General features: G+C 46.0%; 1 protein-coding gene across 5 annotated transcripts in view; it reads left to right on the forward strand.

The window, feature by feature from the left end:
* ST6GAL1 (ST6 beta-galactoside alpha-2,6-sialyltransferase 1) overlaps positions 1-7,613 on the forward strand; it is a 108,826-nt gene extending 101,213 nt beyond the window's left edge. For all 5 annotated transcript variants that reach the window (XM_034780935.1, XM_034780932.1, XM_034780933.1 and 2 more), the window contains one exon: positions 4,482-7,613. In XM_034780935.1, the coding sequence (XP_034636826.1) occupies positions 4,482-4,723 (242 nt within the window). In that variant the 3' untranslated portion in view covers positions 4,724-7,613. The remainder of the gene's footprint in view (positions 1-4,481) is intronic.
* Positions 7,614-17,666: the final 10,053 nt, after the last annotated feature.

A 17,666-nucleotide genomic window follows, 5' to 3' on the forward strand; every position in this document is an offset into this window, starting at 1 on the left:
AGATGCATCCCTCACAGGATGGGGAGCGCACATGGGCCACCTCACCACTCAGGGCCTCCGGTCCTCTACAGAACCAAGCTTCACATAAATTTGCTAGAGCTCAGGGCTGAATGCAATGCCTGCCTCCATTTCCTTCCCGTTATCCAAAACCGCCGAATTCGGATCATGACCGACAACATCGCGTGCATGTTTTATGTCAACAGACGGGGGGAGCCCGGTCCCACTCCCTCTGCACAGAGGCGGTAAAACTATGGAACTGGTGCCTTCAACACAATATCCATATCTCCACCTCATACTTGCCAGATTCTCAGAACACCACCGCAGACGAGCTCAGTCGATCCTTCCCCATACAGCATGAATGGGAACTCAATGACACCATTCTATCCAACATTTTCCAGAAGTGGGGTTATCCCCAACTGGATCTGTTTGCCACAGCAATAAACAAAAAATGCCCAACATTCTGCTCCAGAGCAGGCCTGGGGAAACACTACTGAGGAGACGCCTTCATGCTCCGATGGAACGAAACTCTCATGTATGTGTTCCCACCAATACCTTTCTTGAACATAGTTATACAGAAGATAAGAACAGACAGATCCAACATCATTCTAATAGCCCCAGCATGGTCCAGACAACCGTGGTATCCCTTTCTCACGCGGATGTCAGTCAAGCCACCGATTCCCCTTCCCCCACTCAGCAACCTCCTATCAAAACGCCAGGGACAGCTATTTCACCCCGACGTACAGTGTCTCCACCTGAGGGCCTGGCTAATCAATGGTTCTCTAATGAGGAGTTAACCTGTTCGGACCAAGTGCACACAGTCTTACTACACAACAGAACACATACCACGCGCACTACTTACCTGCATAAATGGAAACGGTTCACATCTTGGTGCACTGACAAACAGACCTCTCCAGTTTCTGCCTCACTCCCAATGATACTAGATTACCTGCTACACCTTAAAACATCTGGTCTCTCCACGAGCTCACTCAAAGTCCACTGCATTTCACCATAAGATTGACAATGCTACAGTCTTTGCCCATCCAATCACCAAAAGGTTCCTGAATGGTATCCAGACATTATATCCAGACGTAAAACCGCCCCCTACACCCTGGGACCTACACCTAGTCTTCAAAGCCTTGATGGACAAACCCTGTGAGCCAGTGGCTACCTGCTCCCTTCTCCACCTATCCATGAAGACCGCCTTCCTGACAGCAATCACATCTGCCAGATAGATAGGAGAAATGGGAGCGCTTATTGTGGACTCTCTGTATACCACGTTCTTCCGCAATAAGGTCATACTCTGCACACATCCAAAGTTCCTATCTAAGATACACTCTTCCTTTCACCTCAGTGAGCCTATACACCTATCAACATTTTCCCCAAAACCTCACACTAATGCTTTTGAAACGGCAATGCACACTCTTGGTGGATGCAGGGTACTGTCCTTTTACCTGGATAGAACAAAACCATTTAGAAAAAAACCCAAACTTTTTGTCTCTGCTACTCAGCGATCACAGGGAAAGGCTATTTCTACACAGAGACTCTACAAATGGATTTCTGACTGCATACGTCTCTTGTTACCAAATGAGGCAAATACACCCTCCTACATCAATTAGGACACACTCCACTAGAGCTGTCTCCACCTCCACTGCCTTGCTCTGTAATGTCCTGCTTTCTGACATATGCAAGGCAGCTACCTGGGCATCAAACCTTACCTTCGCCAATCACTGTGCTGTCATGCACACTGCAGCATCCGACATCAAGATGGGTAGAGCTGTCTTGTCAACAGCCTTCTTACCTGATCCGAAGTCCCAACCATCCTAAGGGATACTGCTTTTCAGTCACCTGGAGTGGAGCACCCACAGGGACCTCTCTCGAACAAGAAGAGGAGGTTACTCACCAGGTGCAGTAACTGACATTCTTTGAGATGAGTGTCCCTGTGGGTGCTCCATTACCCACCCTCCTCCCCTCTACTTCGGAAGCTGGAACGCACTCCGTTGTAGAGAAGGAACTGAGGAGCCCAGGCCATGCACATGCTATTCAAACACTGACAGTTTGTGAGGCAGGCACAGCACATGCATGGCCCGTAGAGGTACTGCTGTAGAAATCTCCGATCAAAGGCACTGGGACGCACCTTGAGCTGGAGTGGAGCACCCACAGGGATACTCATCTCAAAGAACGTCGGTTACTGCACAGGGTGAGTAACCTCCTCTTCTTCCCATGCTTCGTCTGAGAAAAGAGACCTCACTCCCTTAACATCAGGCTCGTCCTGGCATTCTACCTGCAGAGAACCAAGCACATTAGAAAATCTCAGAAATTCTTTGTTCTTGTGGCAGAAAGGTCACAGGGACAGGCTATATCATTACAGAGGATTTCTAAGTGGGTTTTGGGATGCATCTCAGAACTCTACAAAACATCGAAGCTCCCCCATCCTGGGCATATCACAGCTCACTTCACGTGGACACAAGCTGCCTCCCCGACATCCTTATTGGATGTTCCACTACAGGACATCTACAGGGCATTCATACTTTGACATTAAACTATTCTCTAACTCAAGCAGCAATGGTGAACGCAGCTGTAGGAACGGCAGTACTACAAACCTCTCTGCTGCCAGTTTCCTCACATCTTCCGGTCTGAATGCTGTTAGACAGTCACCCAGATATGGAATACACATAGGGACTAGCACTTGAAGAAGAAATGAGGATTACTTGCTGTAATTGGAAGTTCTTTGAGATGTGTGGTCCTTATCTGTATTTCACTACCCGCCTTCCATGTTCTCTGCTTTGGATCTCGTTGGATTGCAGTAAGAAGAGGAACTGGAATGGTGTTGATTCACACTGCCTCTTATACTCTCGGTCGGGAGCATGAGGAGAGTTACTGTGCATGTGCCGGGTCAATGGAGATTGCTTTGAAGAATTTCTGGACTCAGGCACATGGTATGCATGTGTGGAATACAGATAGGGACCACACATCTCAAAGAACCTTCAGTTGCAGTAAGTAACCTTTACTTACCCTCCCACCTTGTTTCTCTAATATCCTGTGACCAACACAGCTACAACTACATTGTATATCCCGGTGATGGTATGAAGCTTAAATTGTTCAGTGTGCTCTGGGAACCTTTGGAAGGCCCCATGTAACTGCAAATAGTTACTTATGGTAAATTCTGATCAAAATTTAAAAAAAAAAAAATCGGGGAATACAATTTGACAAAGTAGTCACAAAATTAAAAAGAATTTGTTGTGTAGCATTAGTAGATTCCCTAGTCGTCCTTCCAGATGTCACAAATCTATTCAGATCTGAAACTCAGCATAATTCAGTGGGATGCTAGAAAATAAATATTGATCCAGATTCCCTGGTATGCCCTGGGTGCTTTGCAATGCTTTAGCAATGTAAAGCAGCCTGTAAACCTGGATTAATTGTTACCTCTCTAACAGTTGCTTTGCACAGAACATACCACGGAATCTGGCTGATTATCATTATTAATTGCATTCTAGAATTGCTTGTATACTTCACATAAGACACATGAGGACAACACTGCTCCATCTAGGGAAATTGCTTTGAGCTTGAACAGTAGCATACTGTGCAGTGGTGCTGAACTGCAAAACAAGCCCTCTCTAGACTTGTGATTTTAATGGCTGTGCATTCATTAGGTGAGGTGTTGCACTCCTCCCCCACAACACAAAACCCTACCCTAGACTTGAGACTGGGAAGTTTGGCCAAGTTAAATAGGAGGGAGGACCGAAGCCTGAGTCTGCCGCAGTCCCACTGCCCCAGGTGAGGGGGCCAAAGCCCCAGCCTCGCTGCCCTGGGCGGGGGACCTGTAACCTGAGCCCCGCCACCGATGGCCGAAGCTGAAGCCCTCAGGCTTTGGCTTCAGCCATGGTGGTTGCGCTCTGGCTTTGGCTTCAGCCCTGGGCCCCAGCAAGTCTAAACCAGCCCTACTGACCCTATTAAAACAGGGTTGTTACCCTCTTTGGGGTCCCGACCCACAGTTTGAGAACTGCTGATATAGTGCATGCTTGGCTACTCAGCAAGTTTTCACACAGCTATCAAGAAGTAGTAGCAGTTTTTAATGCTGATCTTATAACTCATGGCATATTGCTGTCACACAGTATCTTCATGAGGCTTTAATGGGGCAGATTGTGCTGTGTCTAGCAGGATGCAGATGCCAGTCACAGCATCTGTGATTTTGGAGGTGTAACCAATTTGTATGTGAATGAGCGAATGGCTCAACAATTGTGCAGACTTTAAGGAGCTTCAGAAAATAGCCTCCTCCAGTCATAGCCTTTTCTCCCTCTCCATGTGGTCTGAACTTTACGAAGAACACTTCTTGCAGGGAAACCTCACCGCCTCCCATCTTTGAAAACAGAAGGGGATATTTCGCTTAAACCTCCTGCCTCATATTTAAGCAAGAAGATGGTTTGTTTCATAACCTGTTTGCCCTGAGGTTGACTAACTGGTTCTTGCTCTCCCTCTGCCAGGCATTGTGATCATGATGACCCTCTGTGATGAAGTGGATGTTTATGAATTCCTCCCTTCCAAACGACAGACAGATATCTGCCACTATTACCAGAGATACCACGACCGCGCCTGCACCATGGGTGCTTACCACCCACTGCTGTTCGAGAAAAACTTGGTGAAGCACATTAACCAAGGCCAAAATGAGTTAATTTACACCCATGGGAAAGTGACTTTGCCCGGTTTCAGAAACATGCACTGTTAGCAACTCAACTTCTACTGTGCATAGATACTTCTGTTGATTTTCAAGGCACTTTTAGAAGGATACTGTTGAGATTGTTAGGCCTAAACATTGATGTGCCCTGACAGTTCTTTCATAATGCACACCTTACACCCCTTAGGATTCCTGTGATGCAACTTCTCTGATCTGTACAATAGCAGAAAGAATTACACATCCTTCACCACAATTATCCAATATCTATTGTGTGAACTTCCAGTCAGATTAGTGGATCTGAGGGGCTGAGTACCTTCAGCTGCAATTGGCCACCTGAGTTGTTTTCTATGCAGTGTAAACCAACGTATTGCTGGTATCACTCCACTGAACTCAGTGGAATTATGCCAGCAGAAAATCTGGCCCATTTTATAAAAGAATGGCTAAAAATAATCCCATAGTTCTGGAATCTTTAAAGACAGGCCTACCATTATGGACCCACTGTGAAGGCTGCCTGTTAAGATAGGCAGTAATTCAACATGTTAAAATCTATTACTTTAATTATAGTCCTAACGACCTTGAGAAACAGTCCTTTATATTCTGGAATTGTGATGGTGATTCTGCCAAATCAAGGAGGAATAGTTCAGTGTCGATTTATTTTGAAATTTTTACCTTTGTAAAAATTCTGATGTTCAGTGAATTGCTAAATTGAATTTAAATGTCTGGTGACCACTCAGTCCAGTTTGTTCAATGTAGCATCTTGTTAGGGAAACAGGATATTTTAATTCCAAATCATTTTGGGGAAGACTTTTGAAAGGCATAAATGGCAGTTTGCAACTGTAATGGGGGTTGGTGCCTAGTTGCCATTTGGGCCCTGTGAAAGTCTCCCCATTAGTAATTTAGGACAATAATGCTACATAGTCACAGGCAACTAAATAAGCCATGGGGCTACTAGCCAGCCGCAGACCAGATCTCCCCTTCTAGGTTTCATCAGCTATCCAAGTTGACCTCTGTTAGCTATTCCTGACATTCAGATAGTGTCTCTCTCTCACACACATATACACCCTTTCCAAGTGCACAGGGAATGAGCACATTACACTATCTCTTGAAATAGCAGCTGGGAAGGGGGAGTTGCACTCTGCTCTTCAAGCCAGTGCAAAAGGGAGGTGGGCAGAGCTTTTTGACTCCTTCCTGCCCCCTTGATGTGATTTTTGTCCCCGGAGTTCATGGAAGGAGTAGTCTTTTTGATTTCCCCCAATCATAGTTTTTCTTTGGTCTGGGCAGAGGGTCACCTCGGTTTGTCTCCATTCCCTCTGTTCACCTATTCCAGATCCACTATCCCTTTTCTCATGGTTCAGATTCATAGGATCTTCACTTCCAAGCTGAAGCCACCAGGTCACACTCTTCTGTTGTGTACACTGGTGTAACCCTACTCAGGTCCATGGCATTATGCCAGTGTAACCATGGCTGGAACACCTGATAGGAAGTATAAATGCTCAACAATTAATATGCTGTTTCATGATCCTACCTATATTTATGACAACGTTGATATTATTTAACTTTCCGTCAGTAATGTCATTTATCTGGTTTTGAGTGATATGGGTTTTAATGGTTTTAGGTGTAAGAAGTAGATGCTACTTTTGCTGTCCATAATATGCATCATTGTGGTAGGAAAACAGTTGCACAGCAACAGACTTTGTTCCCATTGTGAAGAACCCATTGGGTTAAATTCTGCCTTCTGTTAAACTTGTATGTCCCACTGGATTCATGGGAGAGCTTGGCCACCATTGATCTGGATCTACAGAGGAACCCTTTCATCCCATGTGAAGACCAGTTGACTTTAGTAGGGCTCTGTGCAGATCCAGTTGCGAGATCAGGGCTTAGCCGAATAAAGTCCTAGTGAGAAAATTCGCATCATGGTACTTGTAAAATGAGAATTCCTATTGCTTGTAATAAAACCTTGTGAAGACATTGGCTCAGATTCTGATCTCCGCAAACCAGTGTAAATCTAGAGAGGCTACAGTGGATTTACACCAATGTATACGAGATCAGAATCTGGTCCAACATTTAAATAATGCTTTTTAAAATTTCTGTACAGTTCTGCAAAGGCTGTGTCTGGGTAGTAGTGAGTTCCAATCAGTAACTCATTACCAGTTTCCATTGTTGTGCAGAATGAAACCATCAAGCTATTTTCATTATTTATGCAGCAGTATTTTAAATTTTAAGTGGATGTACCAAACTCATCATTTTTAAAAATTTTCTGAACACTGATCTTTTAAAATAGTTTGAAATAATACTGAAGGATCCAAAGAAGATGTACAATTTGTAATAAAGTTTGTCTTTTTTTTTAAAGAGGTGCTATCTGTATCATTCTTAAATTAAACTAACATGAGGATATTAAATGTTGTTTAATTTCTCTCCCCTCCTTTTCCTCCCTTCCATTTATGAGCTTGCAAAAGCTTGAGAGAAAGAATAATTCAAGAGAGACATAGCAAACATCTCCTCACCACTCTACTGTATTACTCACTTATAGAAATCAAAGGATGTATTGGGGTGCTGCAAATAATCTGATAGTTCAGCCTGCCAAGTTGCATCTTCAATGAACAGGAGAAGGAATTTGAATCACGGTTATTACACAATATTTGCCAACAACTCCAGGTCAACAAGAATTTTTTGGGACACTACCTAAATACTTCAGCACACACAGGACTCAATTTTCTCCTAGCGCCATCTCCACCCCAGCCAAGATGACAACATAATATCAAAACAAGACAACACCATTAAGGTAAAAGACACAGCACTACCTGTTGGTGCAGGTGCTGCCTGCATTGGTCATTACACTGTCTTTGCACTCCATTCTTATACTGGACCTTGTATGGAAGGGAGTACCTGTAACATGGTGGCTTTTTAAAAAATAAATATGGGCAAATGTTTGCCAATTCCATGGCTGCTGAAGTCCTTATTTCAGAATCTGGTTGAATTAATCTTTCAGATCAGATAACTCCATTCCACTCTCATCTTTCTTGCTGACATCCCTATCTGTCTAGTAGAAAGTCTGCTGGAACTCTGAGAGGGGCACAAGTAGTGTCCACAAAACTACGCTCCATTACTAGATGCAGCTCACTTTCTTACATGTCTGGCTGGCTCTGTGGATGTTGGGTGAGCAAGGTAGAGCCCCAGCCCACCTTCCTCCTTGTTGATTTTGAGTGGGAGCAGGGAGGCAGCTCCCTGAGCACAGACTGAAATTCTGTCTGGTATTTATACAGACCAAACAAATGGGGAAAGCTCCTTACACCTCCTTCTCCCCAGGTTTGAGCAGAACCACAGGCCAGTTCCTGGGGATTCCCATCCCATCCTCTGTGTTGCTTGTGGGGCAGTAGAACATCTAGTAGGGACCAGATGCAATCTAGCCTACTCATGCTATTTCAGAGCTCAATTCTGCCTTTGTTACTTATGTTTAAGGGTACGTCACTGCAAGCAGCCCCATTGAAGTGGGTGGGACTAGCTGTGTGCTAAAATACTCCTCCACGAATGAAGGAGGCAGAATTAGACTCTTATTTGTCATATATAACCATTTGAAACAGGGTGTGCTGTCCCTGTAAACTCAGGCCTGGAGCCAGGCCAGTCCAGCATAGCGAGGGAATTCTGGGAGATGTGATTCCCAGTTCTTAAGGGGATTTGTAGATGAAAAGCAAGACCTGCTGGGAAAGGGGAAGCCAGATATAAGAAGAAAACTTTTCCCCAGTAAGGGGGAGAACACGATAGAAGCTAGATGTGTTGTGGGCCTCTAGAGAGAAAGCAACATCCTGACAGGAATAGGACCTGTCTTGGTTCTTGGGGAAGTGGCTGCTGGTGAATGTCTCCAGTGAGGTAGCAAGTGGGTTCTGGATGGGACTTTCCTAATACAGCCTGGGAGGGGACCATCTGATAAGCAAGGTAGTACTCAGCATGATGGAGGCAGAATTAGGGCCTTCGTCTATGACAATCCATACAGTGCCCTTAGTTCCTGCATACTGGCCTTCATCCCACAAAATCAATCATTTTGCCATTGTTGTGGAAAATTGACCACACGGTTGATTTTGGATCAGACAGCCTGAGGCTCCTTTATTGATCAATCAAACATGCATGCATGGGGGAGTCAGCCAAGGCAGCCGATCCTCCCCCCCCCACCCCCCCGACAGATGAAATATGGGAGCTTATATAGGATAAAACCACAATTAGTAATACATACTTTCTTATCAACATTATTGCCGTATTTGGAATACAATATCCATAAAAGGGAGTATAGCATAGCAAGCTTTCCTGTTATTCTTAGTTTGCCCTTTGCAGTTACATGCTTCCCCTAAAACTAACAGTGGGCAGTTATGAATCACCAGCCTTGTGATTATAGATAGTTCCTCTTCTGTACTTTTTCTTCACCCTGCCATCAAAAAACCCCTTTTCTCCAAAACCTCCCTTCTTCCAGTTAACTTGACTAATGTTCAGGCCCAAGCCAAAATATAGGCCTACCTGATCCAACCAAAGTTTAGGCCTAGAAATCTTTCTACAACAATCCTCCCTTTGATGCCTATTTGGCATCACCTTGGCCTAAACTTTTATATTCATGAGCCCACTAATCTTTTCCTCTTCCTTTTCCCTTTTTTCATTCCAACTTTTATTATACATTTTGTTAACAATTATTAATGCCACCTGCTCCCTAGTGGGAGGCCTAGGTATTTTCACTGATAAACTAGGCAGGCAATTACAAAAACAACAACCCAATTTGCACACTAAATATATAGCAACAACACACAATAATGCAACAATAATCCCAAAAAATACTTGCTTTAAATGAAGAGACCATGAAGAAAATATGTTAGTAAGCCAAGACCAGGGATCATTCCAGGTTTCTGGTTGTTTAGCCTTTATTACTGCTTCCTTTATGGCTGCAGCATTCCACTTTATAATTTGGGAGGTATTATTGATGTATGCACAGCATGTTTTTTTAATTAGTGCACACACACACACCCCTTTGCGGCTAGCAAAAAATCCAATGCCATTTGGTTTTGAAGGGACACTTTACGAACTTGACTTAATTCGCCGCTTAGGGAGCGGAGGGCACTGGCAGTTGTGTTGCCTAAGGTTTCCAAAGCCTCTGATAGGGTTTTGAGTTTATCAAAGGCCACACTGACCCCATATTGCGAGAAGGCTATGCCCCAAAAGTGTTTGCTGTTGGAGATGCTACGGTAGCTTTTTACTCGGTGTCCTGGGAGGGTTTTGTGAATAGACCCACCAGAGCCAACCAACCTAGGCTGCAGGTGCCAGTCCAATTAAAGGGCAAGTTTTATAAGCCTTTTTTCTGCAAAGCTGGTACACACCCTTTTGGTAAATGGCAGGGTATAGGGCACCTTCCCCTTTGGACTTACAGGTGCCCTTCCAGATATTAGATTCATTATTACAGCATTTTTGCACACCAGACTGGCCCATAGGGTGGAGGCTGGGGGGTCATTCAAGGGAGGGAGGTGTTAGTGCTACAAAGGGAAGAATTTAGCCTAAGAATCCACCCGTTGTCAAATAACTGTAAGGCTGAGCCATTTAATTGGATTGAGTAAGAATAACAATTAAGGTTTTTACACCAGGTTTTGGTGGATGGGGAACCAATTAACTTGAAGGTTCTGTATTTTTGGAATTTAATATGTATTGGCAATTTTGGGTGGCTCCCACTGGAGTGGTTCCCAATGTTTGATTGACTCTAACACACAAAGTAAATGTTCCTTTTGGGGTGGTTTTTATATACCAGGCAAAGGTGGGGGGGTATGCCTTTAGCAGTTGTCTGAGCCAGGTACGTTTTTTTTTTTTTTTTTTTTTTTTTTTCCCCAGAGTCCAAGAATTATTGTTAGGGATGCCAAAAAGAGGCAACCCATGCCCTGCATGTTTCGGACCGTGGGCACAAATCCAGCAGTCCGACAGATGACTGGTATTCGCGATAGTTTGCAAATAGTCAAAAAACGTGTTACCCTGGTACCCTATATGGGATTCAGTTTTACCGATGTTCAGGGACCGAGCTTTTTTTTTTTTCCCGGAAGGGTAGGGGTTTTGCACCATACCGGGGGTGGGAGGACAGTGGGGTTTTTTGAAGGGGTTTGACAAAGTCCAAAAGTTCAATGGTAAATGATTTTGTGGTCAAAGGGGAAGGACTCCCCAGGGGAGTGGCGCTGGTTCCAGAGGCCCAAAAAAACATCAAGGTGTCATGAAAGTTTAATATTAGTAGCAGAAGCATGGTTACACACATGAACCAAATGGAGGGCATAAGCCATTTTTGCACCATGGCCGACTTCTTTATTCTTGCGGATGGGTCAGTCATGGCTGTAGGGAGCCAGTGGGCGGTAGGCTTTTTACTGGACTTTTGAAAAGGCGTTATGGCCTTGTGTCCCCTCTATTAGTAGGCCAAAGCCTTAGCTGACTATAAAGGCGGATTACGAAATAACGTTGGCTGGAGGGCTCACGGGCTTTTGCTTCTGAGGTTATATCTGGGTTTCTTGTCGGGGCCCGGGGAGAGATTACAGTCACTGTCCCCCAGGTTGCTTTCCAAGACGGGATTTGCAAGATGGAATTTTTTGGCGTCTGGGTCCAAGGGTGGCAAAGTCTGTTTACAGTGGGAGGCCTGGACCCAGTTAGTTAGCCCCTTGCACTTGACCACAGTGTGGGTGGTCAGCAGAATCTGGTAAGGGCCTTTTCAGCGAGGTTCCAAGGACTTTTTTTTTTTTATGTACCCTGATGTAGACCGGGGTATCAGCTGGACTGGGCAGAGCACTTTGGACCTGTGAGTGAAGAGACCTAACGCACCTTATTAGAGTCTGGCAATATGCCATAATGGTATTATCATTTAGTTGCAGGTCCAAGTGGTGAGGGAGTGGGGGAGGGGATACCGGCATTCTTATGGGTCTGGCCATAAGGATGTTATGTGGGGATAGACCGTGTTTATGTGAAGGAGTGCTTTTTATATACATGAGAGCAAGGGGCAGGGCATCAGGCCACTTTAAACTAGTTTTAGTGTAGATCTTAGAGATTTTGTTCTTTAGTTTTTCATTTTTTCGTTCCACTGCCCCCACACTTTGGGGGTGGTGGGCACAGTGCAAGTGCTGGGAGATACTGAGGGCCTTGCAAATCTGTTGCATGATTTGGCAGGTAAAGTGGGTGCCTCTATCGCTGTTAATTGAGACAGGTAGGCCAAACTGGGGAATAAAGTCCTTTAACAATTTTTAGGGAATCAGCCTTTACACAAGGGTAGGCCTCTATTCATCCAGAATACATACAAAGAAAAACAAGAACATATTTATAAGAACAACACTTAGGCATACTGATAAAATTAATCTGGATATTTACAAAAGGTCCCCAAGGGGCTGGATGCCCAGCAGGTTTGGTTCGTACCGGTTTGCCACTATTGTGGGCGTGGCAGATAGGACAGGAATTACAAGACAGCTGTGCCAATATAGAAAAATTTGGGGCATACCAATGTTGCAGTACTGATGCAATCATCCCCCCTTTGCTCACGTGTCCCATTCCATGGGCCACGCGGGCAAGGTAGGGGAGTAAGGCCTTGGGCGCCACCAAGCGGCCAGTAGGGGAGCACCCCAAGGCATCCGGATGTAAGGAACAACCATCCCGCTTCCCATCGGGTTTTTTCAGACTTGGGGGCCGAATCGTGCATGAGAGCTAAATCCTGAGGGGTAGCAGCTATGGAGGGGGACTGTGAAACCAATTGCGAGACCAAAACAGACTCAGGTGGAGCCAGAGAGCCGGAAAGGGCAGCATCTGCCAAGGCATTTCCTTTTGTAACATCATCATAGGGCTTTTGGTGAGCAACACACTTTACAACTGCAATGGCAGAAGGAAGTTGGAGAGCAGAGAGAAGGGCATCTGCATAAGCTCCATTACAAAATTTCCCCCCTTTTGATGTGAGAAACCCGTGGTGTTTCCAAACTGCCCGTAATCATGGACTACCCCGAATGCATAGTGGAAATCTGTATAAATGGTAACAGATTTTCCTGCTGCCGGAGTACAGGCTCGGGTAAGGGTGACTAGCTCAGCGACCTGGGCAGAGCGGGCTTCCGGAAGGGAATAGGCCTCAACAGGCTTATGCTGAGAGCAAACAGCATAACCAGCAACAAGCAAACCCACAGAATTCCTAAGGCAAGACCTATCAACATAAAACAATAGGTCAGAATTATGGAGTGGGGTATCCTTTAAATCAATTCGGGGGTGGAGAGCTCTGCTGTTACAATAAGGCAGTCATGAGGTTCCCCATCGGACGCGATGGGAAGGAGTGAGGCAGGGTTAAGGACAGAACGAGTAAGAGTTACATTAGAAGCATTAATAAGAAGCATTTCATATTTTGTGAGCCTAGAGTTAGAAAAGTGTTGGGTACTCCCTTTTAAAAGCAGGGCTGTTACTGCATGCGGAAGAGCAACGCACAAAGGGGATCCCAGGACAAGAGTAGCAGAAGTTTCTACTAGGGCAGCAGCTGCAGCCACAGCCCTGAGGCAAGGAGGAAGTCCAGTTGCCACTGGGTCCAGAGGGGAACTATAATAGGCAATGGGCCTTTGGGCAGTGCCATGCATTTGAGTAAGGACCGCTTGGGCTATTCCTTCCCTCTCATGACAGTAAAGAGTAAAAGGTTTCTGATAGTCTGGAAGACCCAAGGCAGGGGTCCTCGTAAGCGCCTCCTTAATGTCATTGAAGGCTTCCTCAGTCTCAGGGGTCCATTGTAGGGGTTCTGGGACTCTATCAAGGGTCATCTCTTGCAGAGGTTTAACAATGGCTGCATATCCGAGGATCCATTGTCTACATTCCCAAGAAGCCTCTCATCTGCTTCTTGGTGATTGTCTTAGGCACTCGGAGAATGGCCTGCATTCGTGCGGGGGACAGGTGTCTCTCTCCTGCTGAGATGTCATGTCTCAAATAGGGTAGGCAGAGCTGCAATTTTGACTTAGAAGCCTTGTGGCCCTTTTGGGCTAGTGCCCGCAAAAGCACGGGGGAGTCGGTCTGGGAGGCTTCTAGTGATGGAGACGCTAAAAGCAAATCATCCACATACTGGACCAGAGTGGACTTCATTGGGAACACAATATCATCTAAGTTCCTTTTGAGAGCTTGAGAGAATGAAGCAGGTGATTTGGTGTAACCCTGGGGCATCCTGGTCCAAGTATATTGGAGTCCTTGATAGGTAAAAGCAAACAAATATTGACTATCTTCATGAATGGGTATAGAAAAGAAAGCTGAACAAAGATCCACAACAGTAAAATACGTGGCAGAGGAGGGAATAGAGGAGATAATGGTTGCAGGATTAGGGACAATGGGAAAAATGGGGAGAATGGCTACATTGACCGCCCGGAGATCCTGGACTCCCGGTTTCCTGACCAGTAGGATGGGGGTGTTACATTCACTGGTTGTCAGTATCACAACCCCTTGTTGAATCAAGGAGTCAATTACTGGCCGAATTCCTTCTTTGGCTTGCTTTGAAAGAGGATACTGCTGAATCCTGGGAAGAGACTTTGCTGGGTTTAGATGGATCTTAACAGGTTGGGCAGTTCCAATGCGCCCGACCTGGTTAGCGTGGTCTGACCACAATGAGGGGGGAACTTTAGCCAGCAATTCCTGTTGCAACAAGGAAGGGCTGGGGTCCAGTCCTCCGTTTGGAGCGTCTTCCTGTAAAACCGCCAGGATCTCATTGCGGCATGGGTCAGGAACATCCAAATATACCCCATCCGGGGAGCAATATATGGTACAATTTAATTTACACAGCAAATCCTTTCCCAAGAGATTAACAGGTGAACAGGGACTGAGGAGGAAGGCATGACGGTCTGATAGAGGACCAATGGAAATAGACAGGGATGAAGAAACAGGATGGGGAACGGGAATGTTGCCAACCCCCACTGCATTTACAATTTCAGGAGACAAAGGTAGTGAAGGGAAGTTACTGGTGCGGAGAGTGGATCGTGAAGCGCCAATGTCCACTAAGAAGGGGGTGAGCATACCATTTATAACACAAGTTACACATGGTCCAGATTGGTCCAAGGATACAAGGGAAGCAATGATGTTACTGGTCTCCTGGCTATCGTAACAGTTTTGGGGAAACGGGACTTGCAGTGGAGCAGCATGGTAAACAGGTTGATTAAAACGATTGGGGCATGCGTTTTTCCAGTGTCCTGCTTGTTTACAATAGTGGCATGCTGTACTCCTTAAGTTTTGGAAAGGAGGTCGGGTGGGACCTTGGTTGAATTTTCCTCCTCTTCCCTGCCGCTAATTAGCATTATAGGTTTCTTTCATATTGTGAATCTGGAGGGCCATTAACTTGGTCTCGGTATCATCCTTTTTTTTCTCTAGTTGGCGGTAATAATGTTGAGCTACCGCCAAAATCTCGGTCAGGGACTTTCCCTCCCAGTCTACCGTATTTACTTTCAGATGGTCTCCTAGTTTTGGAAGAAGTCCTTGAACAAAGGCAGCTACCATTACTTGCTCAGCATCCCTTTCTGCATGTTTTATATCAGAATGCCTTTCAAACACTTCTTTGATACGCAACATATAATCAGCAGGATTTTCCCCTTTATTTTGTCTACAGCCATTCATTTTAGTCCAGTCCGCTTTGGGTGGGCATACAGTGAGGACTGCATTTACCAAATTGGTACGATGTGTATTTAAATCAGTTGGACTGAGATTCATGCCAACATCAGGATCTGGAGGCCAACCAGCCTCGTGAAAAAGACGGTCTAGTGTTTCTCTGTGTAGTAATGCCATTGCTCTCAGGAGTTGGTTTATGTCGGCACAGGTGGGATTATAACACTGGATAACCATCTTTAGTTGCTCCTGAAATTTAACGGGGTCTTCTCTTATTTTGGGAAATTTATCAACCAGGTTATATAAATCCGAAGGAGCCCATGGTGCATGTACAAAATTACCGTAGTTCTTTCGCCTCCGCGGCCTACCCCAGGGAGTTGGCGAAGGGGAAGTTGAAGACTTTCCTCCGGGGTCTTTTTTAAAGTTTCCTGTACCCTCTTAAGGGCCCCTTGATATCTAGTGTGTTTTGCTGGTGATGAATTCTTATATTCGGGAGACTTAACGAGTTCCTTCATAATTTCAAAATGATCAGACAAATGTCGGAACGGATCATCTTTCAAGTCTGAATCTGAACATTCATCTAATTCTGCTATTAACCCCTCTGCCCGTCTAGTCCAATCATCAATGGAGTCTGACCGGACCTCCGAGGAACTCCGAGTCAAGGAATAAGATGGCGAGGGTGTGGATGTTGACCCTTGGAGTGGCAAGGTCTGGGTTGAGGTTGTCACAGCCGGAGCTGTGGGAGAGGCCTGGGGTCCGGACTCCCGGATGACCTGAGGCTCAGCTGAGTATACCGGGAGCTGTGCCCCAAGGTGGTCAATCTCCCCTATGGCTCTCTCGGCGGGTGGCGGAGGGGGGGGCCATTGTCGGCTTTCTACAAAAAAATCTATGAGATCCGTGGATGGGGCAGAAGGGGAAGCCCTATGGGGTAATTGAGACATAGCAGGATAGAGGGGGGGGCCTGCTGGCCTGCAGGACCATGGCCAATTTTTCTTTTGTCTCTTTTAATTGGGTTTTAAGCTTTTCTTGGGAGTCCCTAAGACTCCTCACCTGCGATTCATGGCGCCGTTTTTCGGTTTCCCCGTACCAATCGAAATAGGCATCAAACTGACCTTGACCTACTTTATTATTCATGAGCGCACCTCTGAGGTGCCCAATCCTATCAAGGTCGAAGCTCCGCTCTAGGAGAAACTGTCTTTCTGGGTCATCCCTGGTATACCAATTCCATTTATCTAGAAACTTACAAGTAAAGGGACTATAATTGGTATACCTATAGAACGCGGGTGTGCCTTTTGGAGGGATGATAATTCCCTTTGACCCACCGGCCCCCATAACTCACAGACAATATATACACAAACAGACACAGACAGACAAGAACAAACTGAACCAGAACCACGTGTGCCTTATTGGCAAGACAGTGATCCCACACTGCCCCCCTTGTTTACAGCCTTCCTGGTATCACTTTGGATCCCTCGGCCCTCCAGTATCCTGACTTTCCTGATGGGATGACGCTCCCTTTGAGCCCCACCCCCAGGACCTGACACATTCACACAGGTCTTTCACACAGGAAAGGTTTGTTTAGGAGCATCCATGACTGCCTACATCCCCATCTAGCAGAGAGCGCCGGATAGTCTCAAAGAGGACGGTGGCCCTTGCTCTGCTGTGGGAATTCTGGCCTAGTCAGTGGCTCTTCAGGCCACCCTTTTTACTGGCGGAGGAGGGAAAACAGAGGGGAAGAGGGTGAGGAAACCAGACCGTTCACAGATGGTCAGGGATGAGGACACACACTCCTAGACCTGCATAGGCCTTTCGCCGGTCATGCCATGCAGAAGGTCCTTATCCTGGTCAGGGTACTTATGACCCTACTGAAGGGGCCGCAGGGCTTGCGTTCAAGATATCCCTGGTCACGAGCCCCTCAGGGCTTCGCAGGGGTCTCGGGGTGTCTTCCTGCGACCCTCACTCACACCAGTCTAGCGACCTTCACTTTCACACTGGCACACAAAAATGGAGGTCTATCCGCGACCTACCTAGCCACTCAGTGGCTCTTCCCGGGGTACCAGAACCAGAATCAGACAAAATAAACAGGACAAGACAAAACTGAAGGGCGTCAGGCATGTCTATCAGCAAAAGGTTCAGATCCAGCGTGCAATTCACCCAACCCTGAACCTATGGGCAGATCCTCCACCAAAACCCACTCCAGAGAATTCAAAAGGTCTCTTAACCTTTCAGATGGGCCCTGGGTTTGGTGGGAGATTGCCCGCGGTCCTCAGGTCTGGGAGAGTCTTCTGTGGATCCCAGACGAGCCCCCAAATTGTTGTGGAAAATTGACCACACGGTTGATTTTGGATCAGACAGCCTAAGGCTCCTTTATTGATTAATCAAACATGCATGCATGGGGGAGTCA

The sequence above is a fragment of the Trachemys scripta genome, chromosome 9 (genome assembly GCF_013100865.1).
Source record: "Trachemys scripta elegans isolate TJP31775 chromosome 9, CAS_Tse_1.0, whole genome shotgun sequence".
Taxonomy (NCBI): Eukaryota; Metazoa; Chordata; order Testudines; family Emydidae; genus Trachemys; species Trachemys scripta.